We start from the raw sequence: 19,363 nt of genomic DNA, 5'->3' as shown, positions 1-19,363 counted from the left end.
AGTGAGTCTGCTAGAGAGAAGAGTGTTGCTGAACAAGACGCGGCGAAGGCTGTTGAGGCGCAGCGGAAGGCTGAGGAACGTCGTAAGAAGGAGGAAGAGAAAAAGAAGAAAGCTGAGGAGGATAAGAAGAAAAAAACTGAGGAGGAGAAAAAGAAGAAGGTTGAAGAGGAGAAGAGGGCCGAAGAGGCGAAGAAGAGAGCCTTTGAGTTGGTGAGGGAGCAAGAACAGAAGAAGGCTATGGAAAAGCCTGTCAATGTTCAAGAGTTTGAGGTCGTTAGAGGTTCTGAGAGGAGGCAAGAGCCTGAAGTCGTCAAACCTACCCACCCCGCGCATGTTGAGACCCATGACCGTTCAAAGATACTTACTTCCAAGGGGTCGAGTCGGTATACTTCCAGTGGCGCGAGCTCTGGTGGAGCTGGGGGCTATAACCCAAATGTCATTGGGGCGAAGGATACCGTCGATGATATATATTATAAGAGTTACACCGAGGAAGAACGTGGTTTTGCTCCTCACCAAGCTCCCTGGAGTTTGAAGCAAAAAGACACATTTCAGGAATTCGGGCCCTGCCGTGATTGGTTCTTAAACTCGTTTACTCCCGGTGAGGTTAACCGGCAGAGGGCGAAGACCCATGAAATGTTGTATCGAACTTTCGTGCTTGGAGAAGCCAATGCTCGCGCTGCCAACCATTAGATAGTTCGTGAGTGGCGAACGATGGTTAGGGAGCGGGTAGACTGGGAGGGCTATCGCGAACGGATGCTGAAACGTATCACCGACTTTGAAAAGTCCAAAGCTGCTTTTGATGAGGAGAAAGCCAAGTTTGATGCGGATAAGAAGGCCGAGGAATGGGGGCGCGAGGGCCTTAAAAATAAACTTCAAGCAGCTGAACAGCAACTGGCCAAGGAGAAGGCCGAGTTCAAGCGTATATGTGAGAGGGATAATGAGCGCGCCTTCGCGGCTCGGAACAAGATTGTTGATCTTGAAGCGAAAATTGCTGAGCTGACAGTGAAGGTTGAAGATGCGCAGGTTGAGAAGGCTGCCAAACAGCAGATTGAGGTTAGCTTACCCCTTAATTCTTTCTTGCTATGTTGTTCACAAAATAGCCTAAGTCTTTTGTCGCTTTTCAGGTTGAGTTGGCTGAGACGAAGGTGCAATTGTCCGACAAAGATAAAGATCTCCGGGCTAAGGATGTCGAGATTGCTGAGCTTAAGCGTCGTCTGAATGAGCAGATTGATAGGTGTGAGTCCTTGGAAATCGACCTCGAAGCAGAAAGAGTTAAGGCTGCCACTGCTGAAGAGGCGCGTGCTGTCAGCACCGCCGCCCTTAATGTAGCGCAGACCAACTACTCGGAGGCCCAAGGAATCGTTGATACACTTGTGTCTGAGGCTGAATGGATGCGCAGTCGTGGAGTGGTGCTGGTAAGTTTATACTTGCATATTTTTGCATGCCTGATTTGCTAGCTGGTCTTAATATGCGGTTCTCGTTATAGGTTGCCAACTCTATCCTCAATGCTGGCGAGCTGGATCGCGCTGTCGCTGCTCTTACAGATTCTGCTCGCGCAGTGGGTCATCGAGGGGGCTATCTGGAATGTGCCCAACATGTTGAGGAGATGCTCGGACAAGAGTTTGATGTGAGCCATTGCTCGGTGACCGACCAGGCTAATGCTGCGCTTACGCGTGCTGAGGACGCTTATGACAACCTTACTTTGCCTGTGATGGATTTGGTTGTGGAAGCTTTAAAGAAGGACGACTGGTGCCAGCGTCTCAAAGCCATTCTCGATCCGCCAGTGACTGTTGAGTTGTCGGATGAGGAACCAGCTGGCGATGATGGTGGAAATGGCGATGATGATGGTGGGAACGATGATGATGGCGATGATGATGGTGATCAACATGATGAACTAGAATAGGCTTTGTCGATAGGCTTTGTGCCTTGTAATTTTTTGCATTTTGACTGTACAACGTTGCGCTGTTGCGCATGTTTTATATTACATGAATTGTGTTTGTTTTTTCCGTTACAATTATTGCATTGTTGTCAAAAACTTAGGTTTAATTAGCTCGAATAAATGGAAGTCTCTTTAAGTAAAGTGGAATTGCCCGGTCTCGCGCCTTGTTCGCGGAGGACCTTGGAGGCGTTCTCGTTTGAGAATTTGTAAGTTGCTGGAGTGTTTTCGTGCTAATCAGAAGTTTTAACATGCATTTGTAACAAAAGATGTAATAGAGAACATGTCGTATGTTTTCATTGCTTTGTAAACGGGCGCTTAGGCCAACATACATTAATTGTCAAAGGGCGTATAGCCAACATAGGAAAGTACAAAAGGGCGCGTGGCCGATACTGGCGTTCGAAGGCTCAAAGCCGGAGTAAAATCACATATAGCATTTGCGCAGTTGTTGCGCATTCCACGTCCGGGGTAAGATGTGACCATCTAAGGTGCGTAACTTGTAAGCCCCTTGTGGATCAAGTATGGTCCTTCCCATTTGGGTGCTAGTTTCCCTGGGCGTTCTGCATTTGACGCTTCATTATCTCGAAAGACGTACTCTCCTGGCGTGAAGGTGCAGATGCGTACTCTTGTGTTATAGTACCTCTCCAGTTGCGTTTTGTACTTGGCTTCTCTGATGCGTGCGATTTCGCGTCTTTCTTCTAACAGATCCAAGTCAAGACGTCTTTCTGCTTCATTGTCGATTGCGTTGACTGCTGTCAAGCGCGGGGAGGGTAGGCCAACTTCCGCCGGGATAACCACTTCTGAGCCATAGACTAAGCTAAAAGGGGTTTCACCGGTACTAGTTTTTGGCATGGTTCGATGAGCCCACAAGATGCTCGGGAGCTCATCTACCCAACCTCTTCGCCTTGTACCCAGTCGGGCCTTTATTCCCTCGACAATGCACTTGTTCACGCTTTCTACCTGTCCGTTGCCTTGAGGGTGCGCAACGGATGTGAAAGTGTGTCCGATTTTCATCTCCTTCATCCAATTCTGGAGGTCTTCTGACGCAAAGTTGGTGCCATTATCGGTTACAATCTTGAGCGGGGGGCCAAATCTGCATATGATGTGTTCCCAAATGAACTTGCGCACCATCATAGCTGTGGTCGACGCGAGAGCTTTGGCCACCACCCATTTTGTGAAGTAATCGACTGCCACTATTATGAATTTGACGGCGCAAGGAGCATCTGGGAAGGGTCCCACCATGTCGATTCCCCACTGCTGGAAAGGCCATGCAGTAGATACAGGGATAAGGTCGTTCTTGGGGCGCAGTGTTTTTGGAGAATGTCGCTGACAGGAGTCGCATTTGCGGATCTCCTTCAGGGCATCGACATGCATCCCTGGCCAATAGTATCCGGCGCTCATGATCTTCGCGACAACCATCCGTGGTCCTGAATGAATGCCGCAGATCCCTTCGTGGATCTCCCTGATCAAGTAGTTCGCATCTTGGGGGTCCACACAGCGCAGTAGTGGTCCCAAGAAGGATTTTCGGTACAGAATACCGCCATTTATTTCATAGTGCAGGGCCTTGTTTTGAATCTTCCTTGCCTCCGCTTTGTTTTCAGGGAGTATCCCTTCTTGCAAATACTGGATTATGGGGGTCATCCAGGATGGTTGCCCCATCTCAATCACGTTCACTTGACGCAACAATACTGATGGATTTTTGAGTACTTCTATTCTTACGTCTTTTGCAAGGTGCTGAAAAGAAGTCGAAGCAAGTTTGCTCAAAGCGTCAGCTGGCTTGTTTTCTGAACGATTGATGTGGATAACCTTGTGAGACTTGAATTGTTGAAGCAATTCTTTTGCCTGCTCCAGATACAAGGCCATGACTTCACCCTTCGCATCGTATATGCCATTGACTTGGCTGGCTATCAGGAGTGAGTCGACATGTGCTCGTAAACTTTTGGCTCCCATTTTAATGGCGAGGCGTAAGCCTGCCAGAAATGCTTCATACTCTGCCTCGTTGTTGGTGTTTTTAAAGTCCAACTTGATGGCGTAAGTAAATTCATGATTCTCGGGGCTCACCAGGCGCAATCCTGCTCCCGCGCCGTCTTCATTTGATGCCCCATCAGTATAAAGCATCCAAGTCTCATCAGTCACGCTTTTCTCAGGAGTCTCTACTAGCTCACATTCTTTGATTTTATCGGCCGGCACTTATGTGATGAAGTCGGCTAGGACCTGACCCTTAATGGCTGGACGTGGCCTGTACAAGATGTTATGGCCCCCCAGCTCAATGGCCCATTTTGCCAACCGGCCTGATGTCTCAGGCTTTTGCAGTATTGTGCCGATGTGGAAGTTGGTAAGCACAGTTATCACATGGCCTGTGAAATATCTGCGCAGCCTTCGGGAGGCGTGTAGCAGCGCGAGGACCAATTTTTCCATCGTGGAATATCTTGTTTCTGGGTCAGTGAGTACCCTGCTGACGTAATAAATTGGAGTTTGGACTCCGTTTCTTTCCACCAATAGCACCGACCCTACTGCCCTGTCTGAAGAGGACAAGTACAGTACGAGTGGTTCTTTTTCGAATGGTGCAGTCAGGGTAGGGAGTTCAATCAGACACTCCTTCATTTGCTGAAAAGCCGCCTCCGCCTCGGGGGTCCATTTGAATTCTTGCTTCTTCATGCAGTTGCGCAACGTGCTAATAAAGGGGTACGACTTCGCGGCGTGATTGGAGAGAAAACGATTAAGCGCGGCCAGTCGGCCGGCCAGTCGTTGCATCTCTTTGATGGTTCGCGGCGAGGGCATTCTCTCTATGGCCTGCACTTTCTCTGGATTTACTTTAAAACCGCCGTTCGTGACGATGAAGCCTAGAAACTTCCCTTCTTCCATGCCAAAAGAGCATTTGGCTGGATTCAGTTTCATATTTACGCTGCGCAGTGAATTGAACGTCTTTTCGATGTCTTTCAACATTTGGTCCTCTTCGGGACTTTTAACCACTAGGTCATCGATGTAAACTTCAATATGCTTTCCGATGTCCCCTGCAAAGGTCTTGTCCATCAAGCGTTGGTATGTTGCGCCAGCATTTTTTAGGCCGAAAGGCATCTTTGTGTAGTAGAAGATTCCAAGATCAGTTCTGAAGGCTGTCTTGTCTTCATCTTCGAGTTTCATCTGAACTTGATGATACCCCTTGTAGCAATCCAAAAAACACTTCCATCTATACGGCGCGAGAGAGTCTATCTTTTTGTCGATCTCAGGCAAGGAATAGCAATCCTTTGGGCATGCCTTGTTGAGATCAGTGTAGTCTACGCACATTCTCCATCCGCCGTTAGACTTTTCAACCATTACCGGGTTCGCAACCCAACTCTGATATCGTACTTCCCGCAAGATCCCAGCCTTGAGCAACTCGCATACTTGCTCATTCATTGCTTTCGTTTTGTCTGCTCCCAAGCTGCGCCTTCTTTGGACCTTTGGTTCAACAGAGGGGTAAGTGTTTAAGCAATGTTCGGTTATGTTGCGCGGGACACCGGTCATGTCTGCCGGGGTCCAGGCAAATATATCCATATTTCGGAACAACAATTGCTTTAAACGCATTCGGATGTCTTACGAAATGGCGTGGCCAATTGTCACTGTTTGCTCTGGGTATTTGCGGTTTAAGACCCATTTTTCAGGCTCGATCGTAGAAACCTTCGCTGCTTTCGCCGGGCGCATTTCTTCAGTTGACATCACTTCCTTTTTGGCATAGATGATTGCTACTCCTGTTTTGGTTGGGAACCCTATCGCAGAGTGGGGCGTTGAAGTCACCATGTTCAGCTCACCCTGGGTCTCCCTCCCAATTAACACATCATGTCTTGATTTCACTGGCATCACCATGAAGTTCACATTTGTTGTTCTTGAATGTTTCCCGTCAGAAAGCGTGACGGGGAAACTGATCTGACCGAGTGGGAAAACCATCTCGTTGCAAAATCCGAACAAGGGGTAGTCAACTGGCTCGAGTCTCGCCTTGTCCTCTTCATCAAATTGGTTGAAACACTGCTCGTAAATGATGTCTGCTGTACTTCCTGGATCAATGAATATGTACTCCGTTTCATAATGGCCGATGATACCGGTAATGACGACGGGTCGTGTGGCACGAGGACCACCGTGCACTATCGGGAAAATGACCTGTTGCTCTTGCCACGAAGGCTCGTAGGGACGCTTGCCTTTCTCTTTCGCGCTATATCTAGGTCCGTTGACCATGTGAGTCTCTAGGCGTCGGACTCTCTTGTGGTTCCCTTCATCGTGGCGCTGGAGCTGACGAGTTTCTTTGCGCACGTTCTTCACCAGATGGCTTAGTTTACCGCTTTTAAGCGCTCTCTCGATTTCTTGGCACAAACTATAACAGTCATCGGTCAAGTGCCCTGAGTCTTTATGAAAATCGCAGTACAAGTTGGGGTCTTGCCCCTTCTTGTTTGTCATGGGCCTGGGAGCCTTGAAATCGTGATTCTTCGTCATCAATACTTCTTTTGGCGTTTTTGTGAGCGGAGTCCAATGCTTGTCACGATGGTCATCTTTGACTGCTTTCTTGTAACCTATTCGGTCAATTGTTTCACGCGCGTCTTCCCTGTAGCGCGGCCTTTCGTCGTGGCCTCTTGATCTCCCAGACTTCCAATCGTTACTCTTGTACTTGTTGCGTTTGTTATTGTCGCGCGTGTTTCCCCTGGAGAATCGATCTTCAGAATAATAACTCTTGTTACCAGCGAGCGATTCCTCTGTTTGCGCGACGATTTTCGCAGCCTCCATGAGTTTATCCCACTCCTTTGGCATTCCATCTTTACCTGTGATAGTTCTGATGAGACTATCACAGCGGATGGCCTTCTTGAAGTGACAACGCATGAGTTGTTCACTGACGCCGCCTATCTACAAACATTCCTTATTAAAACGGGTGATGAAGTCCTCCAGACCTTCACCATCTCTTCGCCAAATATCTTCTACTTCGGCTGTGTCGCGCTGGTAGCGACGTTGTTGGCTGAAGTAGCTCAAAAACTGCGTCTTGAAATCTACCCACGATTTAATCTTCCCAGGCGGAAGGCTATCGAACCAGGCACGAGCCGCCCCGGTAAGAGTTTGAATAAACAAGTGACACCACATGGGCATGTTCCAACCTCCCATGCAGCCTACACTTGTGAATGTTCTGACGTGATCATCTGGATCAGTCAATCCGTTGAATTTCCCGACAGTCGGGGGTAGCTTCTCTCGTGAAAGCGGCGCAAGTGCAATTTTCGGGATGAACTTGGAGTGTTCCGCAGCTTCCGCTGGTCGGTATGCCAGGCGGAAATCTCTTTCAGCTTCTTCTGTGTACCCGATGTGCTGTCTCGGCTTGAAGTACTCGTGGTTTTTCGGCAAGCGGTTAAAGACTGACGAACCCTCGTCATCCACCCAAGTCGGATCGTTCGGGTCTGTTTCTTCCCATTCGTTGTTCATGTTGCGCGGCATGAGCCGGCTGTGAACAGGGCCTCGTTGAAGGGTTGACGGATAGTCGTAATAACTATCCGTTTCCCCTCTTGTGTCGCGCGTGTCGTGTACGCTCAAACGTCTGGTAGGGGGAGGCCTGTTTATTCTGCCTTGGAGATTGGGCGGTGGGGGCATCTGGCGCGCCCCTTGACTTGGGGGAGTCACTAAGGACGGTTCTGCCGTCAAAACTGCTTGTTGCGCAATCAGTGACTGGTACGCTGCATTGATGGTGGCGATGTTCTTGGCATACCATGAGGCTGGGGTTTCGCCTTCTGGTAAGCCTAATAATGCCGAAACATTCTGAGCTGGCGCTGGGTTCGAAGGTCCTTCTCCGTTGTTCCCTGGGGTGACCACTTGAGTGATGCGGGTGATGCTCCCGCGCGGGCCCCCAGTATTGGTTCCGTCGACTTCACCAATTTCTTCGATTTGTTGGGCTTGGAAGTTTTGGATTCCTTCACCCAACGCCGCGTTAGAGTTGGCTCCGAAGCCGAACTCTGGAATGATTCCCTGACCAGCCATGGTCGAAGGAAGAAAAGATGTCAAAGGCTCAAATAAAAGAAGATGAAGTTGGTTATAGAAAAAACCGGTGGGCGCCAATGAAGAAACACTGAACTGATTAAGGATACTAATCGGTTTGGTTTATGTTCCTATCATAGTGGTTAATCTTCTAATGAATATTTGAGCTCCGACTTGATGTATAATCCTGCAAAACAGAACACCGTTCCTCGTTAAGAGGGGAATGTGGGGGTTTCCCTCTTAACCAGGCTCCGGCGTGAGAATAAGCGACTGCTTTAGAGGATAATTAAGTGCTAAGAGTGAGAGTAGAGGGAATAGAATGTTTAACCTGTGGAATGAGGTCTCTATTTATAGCCGGAGAGGTGTAAGAGGATATGGGCTGATGGGCCTTGGGCCGGAAATGGACAACATAACGGATATGCTCTTTTCCTTGCTGGTGTCGACCGTTTAGTGGCTTCTAGACGTTCTTCGGTGCTGGCGCACCTTGATTGGAGCCACGTGTCATTGTTGTCGGCCTTGCTGTTCTTCTGCCATCAGCAGACAAGTGGAGATCGTGGGACAGTTGTCTCCGTCCTCTGATTGGTGCCACGTAGGCGTCCTTATGTACTTCTCGTCAGGCGATCGTGGCGCACGATTGACCAGAGCCTGCTGGACGCTCATTGGCTCCTTTCACTGCCACTTGTACCTTGTGTACCACCGGAGGTAGCCTTGCGCTCCCCTCCTGTGTGGTTCTTGTTGGGCATCTAACTAACCCGCGTGGGGGTTGGTATGTCCATGTGTTCCATTATTTTATGCTAAGTGCTGATATCTGAGCTTCTTGTGGGCTATGCCTCGCGCGGCACAATCGGAAAGTGGTGTAGGTCGCGCGAGGCTCTCAGTAAGAAGTTTATTAAAATAAGGAGTATGGTCTCACGCGCAACCTCACCTGAGGTTTGCGCGGCTTTTTGGGACCATACCCCTTCAATACGTAACTACAGATACATGATTTTAGTGATATTATCAATGAACCCTCGTATAAAGCAACTACCTAATAAAATATGTATCTATACATAACTACAAATACATGATTTCAACAGAAGTTCAAATGAATGTTTAGATCCTAGTAAAAAAGGGAATTTATGTTTCAAACAAACAAAATCGGGATTTAACATACCCGTTGTTGGTTGATCTTTTTCGATTAAGATGTAGGGTTATTGGACAGTGAATATGTAAACACAATTGTGGTGAGGATATGGAAGAAAGATTAGTGTTTGTGATTTGCAATTACATTAAAAAGAAATGGTATGCACAAAAAGGAAAGTCTAGTTTTTTTAAAATTTGTGAAAAAAGAAGTGGAACAAAGGCCTTGTGTTTTTCCTCCTAAAGCAAAACAATAAGGAGTATAACAATGTCATGTAGCAATGAATGGTTTAAGTGGCTGTCAAATGGTCAAAGTTTGTTTTGTTTTATTATAATGTATAGATAGAGGCTAGGTTGCGTATAGCAATTTTTTTTTTCTTTCTAAATTGGTCTAAGAACTCATGTTTGGAGTCAATTTGGTCACGGAATGTGACTCTACAAGATAACTGGTACGAGTCTTTTGACAAAATAAAGGATGTTGGTGAGACTAAAACTCCAAAAGAAATAAAAATAATGCCCACCTCTCGAACGTGGACTTTTACTTATTTATTATTTTTCTTTTGCGTCTTTGATAAGTCACTAGACGAGAAGAGGCTATGCAATTTTCTTTTATATCGTGTCATTTCATTCACTAACCGTCTTATATGATGCGTCGTTATGTCATTCGTATTAATAAAGTGTATATATTCAGTTGTAGCATGTCAACCCGGCCCATTTAACACAACACAACATGTTTTGTTGACTCTAGTTCCTGAGAAAAAAAATTCTTTCTATAAGCTTAATCACATAGACCGACTTTATATATTTTGGACTACTGTATTACTATGAAAGTTAAAAGATTTTATATAAGGTCTTGAATTATTTATATAAAATCATTCTTGAGGGATCGCCACTTATTTATTCTTAACATGACTCATTTACTTGTTGATATTGAATGCTTATGGGTGCGTTGCTTTATCTCGACTTGATAAATTGGTCTAGTCGGACATGATTGATCCATGGTCAAGTCGTCCATCATGTTTCTTCTATTGTCTTGCATCTTCAAATTTGGTAAAATCTTGGCGCAGTTGATATGCAGCCAGACCATACAGTGATTTGTGTCTTATGTTCCCAAGTTCAACTTTGATTTGTTGGGAGTTTTTTAACCTAAATACACGGTTGAATGGTGTGATAACCTTCATTTCACATTCTAGTTATCTTTATCTTTCTTTACTTGTTTGATGTTTCGGAATTTTGTTGCTGATTAAAAATATATATAGGATATGAACGTATGATTGATTATATTTATCATTTCGATCACATGTTAATCCTATACTTTATACTTATTTTTTAGTTTTGCAACACACACTCCCCAATTCTACACTACCTAAAATCCACATGCATGCACTGTTAGTGAAAAAAAACTAAACGAGTCGAACCTCATTTTAATCACTCGAGATCACCTCACAAGGAACTTGAATCAAGGCAGATCATAAGAATAAGCTTCGTAAACCAAACTTGATTAGATTAGCGAGCATTATCGAAGTTATTAATTTATATAAATACAAATCTTATTTGTATAATATGATTGATCAATTACATAAAAAATATTAATATCATAGAATTATTTAAAAAAAATAACGTTATATAGTTATAAATTGTTTGTTCATCACAATAAATCAAAACTAAATTTCATCACACTATTTTTCATTACAAATAAGCACAACTTTTATGTCGGTGGGCTTAAAGCCCAAGAAAATGTTTAAAAGGCCCAACCCTTTTTTTTGTAACTTTGTATTATTATTATTATTGTATATGCTTTTGGGTTAAAACTGAACAGTTGAGTTTGTTGTCTGTTATTTACATTTTGAGAATTCAACACTTTAAACAGGAGGGGTGAAGAGAGTGGCTAGACCTTGGTCCACAACAACTTGCAGCTTATCGTATACCATCAACGACTTCAGATTCGACTTGTACGTCCCTTTCCCTCTAGCCAAAACTTCTCCATCGGAATCAATGATCCCCTCCTTTGTTGACTTGCCTGCTCGCGGGCCAGGCTCCAAGATCACCGCTTTCACCTGCTCATACATAATAGCCGTTCAGACGAAGGGGCTGTTTGGCAACATCTGAATGGTTAAGTGCTGAACCAGTAAGAGGTCTGAACCATTAAAAGCCTGTATAATGCTTAACCGTTCAGAGGCAAATATCTGACCAATTCAGATTAGAGGTCTTAACCATTCAGGCTCTGTATAAATCTTAACCATTCAGAGACAAATGTTTGAACCATTTAGACATCTGCTCGTGAAACAAACAGTCTGAACCATTAAGTGCTGAACCAGTAAGAGGTCTAAACAAACAGCCCCTAAGTCGGTTCCATTTATAGTTATTTCGTATTACAACTAAGGTGTCATAAACCTTATACTTCTTTCAAATGGAAAGATCGTAAGCATTTGAATACACATTTAGTGACTTCTGACCCATTTAACTTGTTGTTTGACCCACTTGACCAGTTTAAGCTTTAGCTATCCCTTTTATTATGTTACATGCAATGTTTTAGTTACTGGTTCAAACCGGCCGGCAATACCGGTTGAAACAACTATTGTTTATTGTCCCGGTACGGTTGAGCCTGGTATAAATAGGGTTTTGATATAGTCTTAGAACCGCCGGTATATCCGGTAATACCGGCCTATAGGTTTAATCCCATGTTAAAATTTTGAGTTTAAATTAGCGATGATAGTGAATTTCATCTTTAAGCGATTGTGAACTTGATTCAATAATTCAATTCCATAAACTTATAGTAGACTTTTATTTAATAAAACTTTGTTGAAAATAACGATTTTGATTCTGAAATCATGTAGTTTTGGATTATTTTTTAGTTTAAATTGTATTTTTATGGAATTATAGAGTTAACTAGTCAACCCGGTTAAACCGTCCAGTACAACCAGTTGAACCATTTCTAAGCTCAACCCGGTACGATTAAAAACCGATTTTTAAAACATTGGTTACATGTTACAGCTTACAATCTGGATTTACCTTAATGTAGACAACGTACGGCGATTTCACGTGACCTCCATTATTCAACTTAGACATCAAGGATATCAACGCTAACTTTGGACATTGCCGCATCACAATCAAGTCCAAATAACCATCTTCAAACTGAAAACCGAACAACACACGCAAGAATTAGCATAATGCCAGGTCACGAGTCATGACTACGTATATGCAACGACTTTGTTTATGAATTAGCATAATGCCAGGTCATGAGTCATGACTACACACCTTAGCATCAGGTGCTGCCATCGTGTGTTCAGCACCCCAAGGAACATTATGAAGCCAAACGGAAACAAACGGACCATTAAGCTGTCTCCAGTTAAAACTCTTGAAGTCAACCTTGGGACCCTGGTATCCATGCGGTCTAGGTTTAAGAGGTTCCATAGAATCGACACAAGAACCGATTTCCTCTCCTACATTTTCAAATCCAGGTGCGGGTACAAAACGTATACTGCCGTTATATTTGCGCAGTTGCAAAATTCGTTTAAGAGCCTGAGTTTTAAGAAACGAAACCTTATTCAGCTATTGTTTTTCAGAAAATCATTGACGTATAAATTGACAAAATGTACATATACAAGAATCTTGGTTTCGTTATAAGGTAATATTAGAACATCAAAGGAAATTATATAGCCTTTACATGTTACATATGTTTAGGGGTGTTCACGGTCTGGTTAGCCCATTTTGACGGATATTGTGGGCCGAACCGCTAACTACGGTTTCAGAAAATAATAAATTGAAGCGGTTGGGTAGGGTGGGTCTCAGACCAGCCGATTTTAGTGGTTTGGCGGTATAATTCAGTTTTTTATTACTCTTTTTCAAATTTGTTAGTTTGTATTACAATCTTAAAATGACAAAGGTTGTTCATGAATATAACATAATACATATATACTACTGCATATTCCAAAAAACGGGAAGAAAAAACAAAAAAAAACAAAAAAGCTTAAACAACCGGTTTGGTTTACACAGCTGATTCCAAGTTCCAAACCACCAAAACCAAACCGCGTAAATCATAAACTGGCCGACTTGCTCCGGTTCAGGCGGTTCAGTTAGTTTCAATGGTTTATGAACACCCATCCATGTATGTGTGTGTGTGTGTGGGGTGGGGGGGGGTGGGGGGGCTAGTGTGGATTTTGCTGCAAGTGTTGAATAAAAAGGCGTGGACTTACATAGAATTCTATTCGGGCGCTTCCCATCCATCGGTACTTCTCAGATTCGATGTCTATATCTGATATGAGTCCTTCAAAACACAATAACTCAATGCACAAGTTAAAACGACCACAAACCATTGTAAAATGGAGAAACGATTATAAAAAATAAAAAAAAAAGTTTTCAGTGTACCCCATGCAAGCATCAAGACACTAAAAAATACAGTCTCTCCTTGCCAGATTGTAGCTACATCCAACGAGCGTTTATGCCCTGCCAAAAAAACAAAAAACGCAACAAAACCAACGGCGTGAATACAAATAACCAACTAAAAAAATAATATTGATCAAATAATAATATAATAATATACCTCGAATTGCAGCAAGAACAGCATGAGCCGGGGTGCATGGCTCGCCGGCTGAATCTAAAAGAGATTTAATCATGCCGTTTCCAGTACCTTTGCCAAAAACATTCATGTTACATTTTAAAGCCAATTGAGCGACAACTAGTAATTTACACATGCTGAAATATGTAGTGACGGCAAAAACTTTGGCGGGAAAATATTTATGAGAAAGTAATGAAGAGACCTGCGGGTATGACTCCAAGAGGCGTTTTCAGTGCAGCTGCCCAGTCTTCTCTTTCGAGCAATCCATTCACAACCTACTACAATTTGCATCACATTGGTGATCAGGCAAAGACGTTTAATCGTTTTTAGTTTTAGTAGAAAAAAATGTTTTATGAGTAAGAATTTAATGTAGCAAAAATAGGTAACAAACCAACCTCAACCAATATGCCATCCCCACTAACACAAATGATACCGTCATATTTTGAAAGATCCAGTGAACGAGCAACTTCTTTTGCGTGAAGCTGATATTTGGTTTCTGAAGTTAAGATCAAGGCTAGGGGTGTTAATATCTAACACGCCAAGAAAATAAGCAAGTTTTGGGTTGTCATATTTAACTAGTTTGATAAGCGGGTCGTTGTCAGGTTGACCTATTTAACCTGTTTATAGGAATAGGTTGACCCGCCAGCCTATTTACTCCGACCCGTTAACCCTTTTATTACAACCCACCAACCCGTTTAACACGTTTGACTAGTTCAGATAAATGGGCTAAATGGTCGTGTTCAGCTTAGGTTTTATATCTTTGACATGAATAAAAAAACGTGTTGTATTCGGGTTTGACAATTCAACCTGCCAACTATGCGGTTAATATCGGTGATATATCGGTCCCTTAGTAAAATATCGGTGTCAAATATCGGTCAAAATTTCGGTACCAATATTATCGGCGATATTGACCGATATTTGACCGGTATAACCAATATATATCACTGAATTATTGGTGTTAAATTGCTATCTATATAAACTCTGCATTATATTAAAATTACCAATATCCCACCGATATCTCACCGAGATAACCTATATTTCAAATATCGGTCCTTGACCGATATTCGATATTTTTACCGCATTAGCATAGCCTGCCAACCCAACACGACTAACACCCTGATTAACAAAATCAAGTAGAACGAACCTTGTACTGTAAATTCAATATTAGCATCCTCAAGTATCGGTTTCACCTCATTGGTAAAAAGCTTGGAAGCAGATTTCTTCCCACCAAACGGATTAACAAATATAAACAGCTTCTTCGGTCGACCTTTTGCAACAATCATAACAAGTAAAACTCAAAAAAAAAAAAAAAAAAAAACATTCAAAACTAATAATCACTCAACATTTTGCCCATCCAAGTTCAAAAAAAAAAAAAAAAAAAAAAAAAAAAAAAAAAAAACACAATCCACTCTCTTAAATAAACAGCAATTCATTTCCCTAATCATGTTATCACAATTAATTTACTAACCACTTAACATTAAATTAACCATCCACCTTTCAAAGTTTAACTACTAAAAACAATGTTGTAATTCTAGGTCTAAAAGGCCGAGAAATCGCTACAAGGTACAGTGCTGCTGAAGCAGTTTTTTTTAACTCCGCCTAATTACTCAGAATTGATGAAAGAAAGTCAACCTCGGCCATAATTGGATTTAGTTGGTTAACTTGTGACAAGTTTGATTTAAAAAAAAAAAAACATAATTTCTATGTCAATAATAATATTTATGAATGAATATCAAGTTTTGAAATACTTTACTATCTAAACATGTATCTTTTTTTTTTTTTAATTTATATTGATATACACGACGTATATTGCAATAAATATTAGTATAATCATGATATTTGAAATATCTATGAAATGAAACAAAGAATCCTATTATTACTTACCTAAGGAATGAATATAGCCTTGAATCTTGTCACACAAATTCCTCAACGAATCATCCGACACGGGCTCAAACACAAATCTCTTCCTCACCAAACTCCGTTGACCAACAAGTGCCCTAACTGTGATCAAACGTCCGGACGTTGAGAACCCAACAACCTCTTTTTCTACAGACAACTGCCGGAGATGTGGGCCCCGATCAGACCACCGGAGAATACCGTCAGTGGTTAAAGTCAGTGATGTTTTGAAGCCGTTCACTGATACTTCATCGGAGACAATACTATGTTGATGATGATCCATGGGTTTTGGTTTGTGATTGTGAGGATTGAGGAAGCGTGTGGAGTTGGATTTATCGCCGGAGGATCCTGGGTCAGCATCTTACAACTCTATAAGACTTTTGTGTTGTCTGGTTCCTTGTTCGTTGAGTTTCAAAGGCTTCTCGGTGTTAGGTAGGACCTTCTTCTTTTATTGAAGCATCATATTACTCCCTCATGGTTTCGAATGTTGTAGTTACACCCCCTCATCCTCTTAAACTCATTATTAGGGTATAAGGGGCACCGGAAGTGGATGCGGTTCAAATCGGGTAGATGAGATGTCATATGATGATTGGGTGATTGTCTGGGTTCTGGTGGTAACGCTCCCAACACCCTTACCACTTACTAAAAACGTAGGTTGGTGTGACGGGCGTTCACGGTTCGATTTAAAACCATGAAACTACTCATGGTTTTACGGTCGATTTATATTCTAACTTTTGTTAGTCGATTAAAAATAATTAACATTAGGGAATGGTTTGGTTTACGGTTTATACCAAAAACTGGCCATGTGAACTTGTTCGGCGGGAAGTTCGTTTACGTTTGTTTATTTAATAAAAGATCATGAAAACTTTTTTTGTTCATTAAATTAAACGAACGAACATGAACACACGTTTTGTTCGTTCATTTGTGTTCGTGAACATCGGTTAACATTCGTTTATTTACATTTGTTTATGTCCCTTCGTTTATGTTCATTTCAATTTAAATACATAACTAGTTATAATTATATAAATATTAAACATAAAATGAAGTTTCTAACTACTTATATAAATTTAACTAATTGGTAATTGGGTTTTCTAATGAAATTTATCGTAATTAATCACTAACTTATATAGAAAATTACTTTATGTTCGTTTATGCTTAGTTAATTGTGTACATTTATGTTTGTTCAATTATGTTCATTTGTGTTGTTTGTTAAATTATGTTCATTTAAGTTTATTTGTTTATGCTCATTTACGTTGTGAACTGTTCGTTTAGGTTTTAAACAAACGAACATAAACGAATAAACGAACACGAACATGCCCATTTTCTTAATAAACGAATATGAACAAAAAATTTGTTCGATTATATGTTCGTGTTCATGTTCTGTTAAAATTAAATGAATGAACACGAACATGCCTCTGTTTAAGTTCATTTGGTTCGTTTATAGGCCTAATTTTTTAATGTAATACGAAGTATATGTGATTGTTTATTTTAACGAGTTTTTAGAACCCGCACGTTGTGGCAAGACTATCAAACTGTACCAAAGATGTACGTAAAAATGTTGAACCACAAACGCGTATTGCGAAGTGTTAACTCACCAACTTTAAACTGAAACGTAAAATTACATTATCATAGAAAAAATATTTTAGTCAAAAAGATAACAAAACAAACCTAACAAATTAATCAAATAGTATTAAAAATAAATAGATTTTTGCTATACAATAGCATTGAATGTTAATTCATAGTTATCAATAATAAACATTACATTTTAATTATCATATTCAATAATTTGGTAATGTTCCAATCCCACCACACATGATTCAATATACCGTATTATCCAGAATAAAATGTAATAAAATTGTAATTTTTTAAGATAAAATAGAAAAATTATTGTAACGAGTTTATAAAATAATTCATTATAAGATTAAAATTTAAGTTAAGATATATTAAAAATAAGATTTTGATGTATATGATTAACAAATGTGCATGTAATGGGCTCAATGCTAGTGCTCTTGCTTCTCTCTTTTTCCTTGTTAGAAACCATATCTACATACAAACCATACCATGACCCATCCGAACCCACCCACTCTACTTATTTAACCAATCATGACAAAGCAAAAATAATAGTAACAATCATGGTTGTAAAAGTTTCACCTAGGCTCTGAGTAATCCCCGAGTACTCGCTACAAGGTAGGCTGCCGATACCCGAGTACTGATCGCCAAGGTCGATAACTCCCCGATTAATCTCCGCCTAGGCCGAGTACTTCCCGAGTACTCTCAAATCCGACTAGGGAGCGCCTAACGACTTTTGCAACCATGGTAACAATGTGAGGATGAGTATTGTTATAGATTAATATAGGGAAAATTAAGTAAAATAAAATCAGGTTAACTCTAATTCAAAAAAAAAGAGTAAATTGGGCTAACTTCCTGACTCTTATATTACTACAAGTTACATTCTTTATGTTTGAACGTTTTTTCAGGCGGTATTCTTGTCTCCAAATCTAGTTAGATTTTGTTGTTAAACGAGTTGACGTTAACCCGCGCATTGCGGCGGGACGCTGATTATAAGTTCACATTTGCTAACTTGAAAAATTAGAACTTAATATATTATCTAATTATACAAAAAGTAACTATGGCCACCTTTGGGTAAAGGAATCGACGTGTCTCCACAAAACACAACGTTTACATAATAAGTTAACAGGGGAATGTTCATTTGAAAAGAAAATTTAATTGAGAAGAAAAAGAAAACAAATGGTATAATTGTAAAACATTAAATACTTTTTCATTTATCTCATTTATTATCATCTTTGAGTAATTAATTAGTCATAAAAACTATCATCCTTCACACTAATGTTTTTTTACTACACACTTCAAAAGTTACCCTACACCTTTCGAAATTTACCCTACACACGTTGAATCTTATCCTACACAACCCGTAATTTATCATATACATATTGTAATTTATCCTACACTCTAAATTATTTTATTTTATTTCTTTGAAAAAATATATATTTTCAAGATAACTTACAAATTTTAATGTAGTTAGCTATTAAAGAGGAATACTACTAATTAATGCTTTGTAGGTTTACCATATTACCCTTATAGTAATATTAAATACTTATATTAAATGAAGTAAAATGAATCATTCTTATTGGTTGAAATTTCTTTTTTTTTTTCTTCTTACATAAAGTTTCTTCTCATTTGAACTCTCCACTAAGTTAATAACCGTCTGATTTAATAAAACAACTGTCACTTGGTGAATGTTATTAGGCGCGTGGCAAGTTTGTATTGGTCCACAATTGTTTTGGTGCCTTTTCGTGAAACCCTTTCTAAAAAGTTCCACCGTCACAATCGTTTTTTTTTTCCGATATTAAGGGCATGTTTGGCTAAGCTTATTTTACCTAAAAAGGACTTCTATGAAAAGGACTTATTGACTTATTACTTTTTGAAAAAAAAGAGTTTTTTAAAAAGTGTTTGGCTTAGCTTATTGATGTAAAATGATTAAAAGCTAATAAGTCAATAAGTTGGTTCAAAAAGTCACAACATTCTAACTTCTCAAAAATGACTTTTTGATGACTTTTTCTCCTTCTCAAAAAGTCATTTTGAAAAGGACTTTTAGGTTTGCCAAACACTAAAACTCCTTTTTAGCTTTTTGATTAAGTCAATAAGTCATAAGTTGGGTTGAAAAAGCTTAGCCAAACATGCCCTTAACAACTCAAGTCCCCTCTCACAATCGACATTAACTGCAACCCAAGTCCCCTTTCACAATAATCTGTTAATGTTGATTTACAACCATATTTGTTTTGTGTAGAAGCATTTTCATGCCTCCTGACACTTGCCTTCTTCCCCCGATTTCATGTCTGCACATCACCAAA

General features: G+C 40.9%; 2 protein-coding genes across 2 annotated transcripts; one reads left to right on the top strand and one right to left on the bottom strand.

Annotated features, from left to right (window-relative positions):
• Nucleotides 1–711: 711 nt before the first annotated feature.
• LOC110919708 (myosin-6-like) lies at nucleotides 712–1,903 on the top strand. Its single transcript, XM_022163968.1, has 3 exons — nucleotides 712–1,053; nucleotides 1,125–1,415; nucleotides 1,487–1,903. Exons 1-3 carry the CDS (start codon nucleotides 712–714, stop codon nucleotides 1,901–1,903), a joined length of 1,050 nt encoding a protein of 349 aa, XP_022019660.1.
• Nucleotides 1,904–10,691: 8,788 nt separating this feature from the next.
• LOC110915721 (sphingosine kinase 2) lies at nucleotides 10,692–15,965 on the bottom strand. The gene is made up of 10 exons (XM_022160456.2): nucleotides 15,480–15,965; nucleotides 14,740–14,862; nucleotides 13,991–14,091; nucleotides 13,798–13,870; nucleotides 13,581–13,667; nucleotides 13,406–13,483; nucleotides 13,234–13,304; nucleotides 12,296–12,559; nucleotides 12,050–12,172; nucleotides 10,692–11,094 (listed from the first exon to the last, which is right to left on the bottom strand). The coding sequence occupies exons 1-10, from the start codon at nucleotides 15,772–15,774 to the stop codon at nucleotides 10,900–10,902; spliced, it is 1,410 nt and encodes a 469-aa protein (XP_022016148.1). The 5' UTR covers nucleotides 15,775–15,965; the 3' UTR covers nucleotides 10,692–10,899.
• Nucleotides 15,966–19,363: the final 3,398 nt, after the last annotated feature.

The sequence above is a fragment of the Helianthus annuus genome, chromosome 16 (genome assembly GCF_002127325.2).
Source record: "Helianthus annuus cultivar XRQ/B chromosome 16, HanXRQr2.0-SUNRISE, whole genome shotgun sequence".
In the NCBI taxonomy this organism is placed as follows: Eukaryota; Viridiplantae; Streptophyta; class Magnoliopsida; order Asterales; family Asteraceae; genus Helianthus; species Helianthus annuus.
The sequence above is the reverse complement of the archived record's forward strand: the minus strand, read 5'-3'. Positions and strand labels throughout refer to the sequence as shown.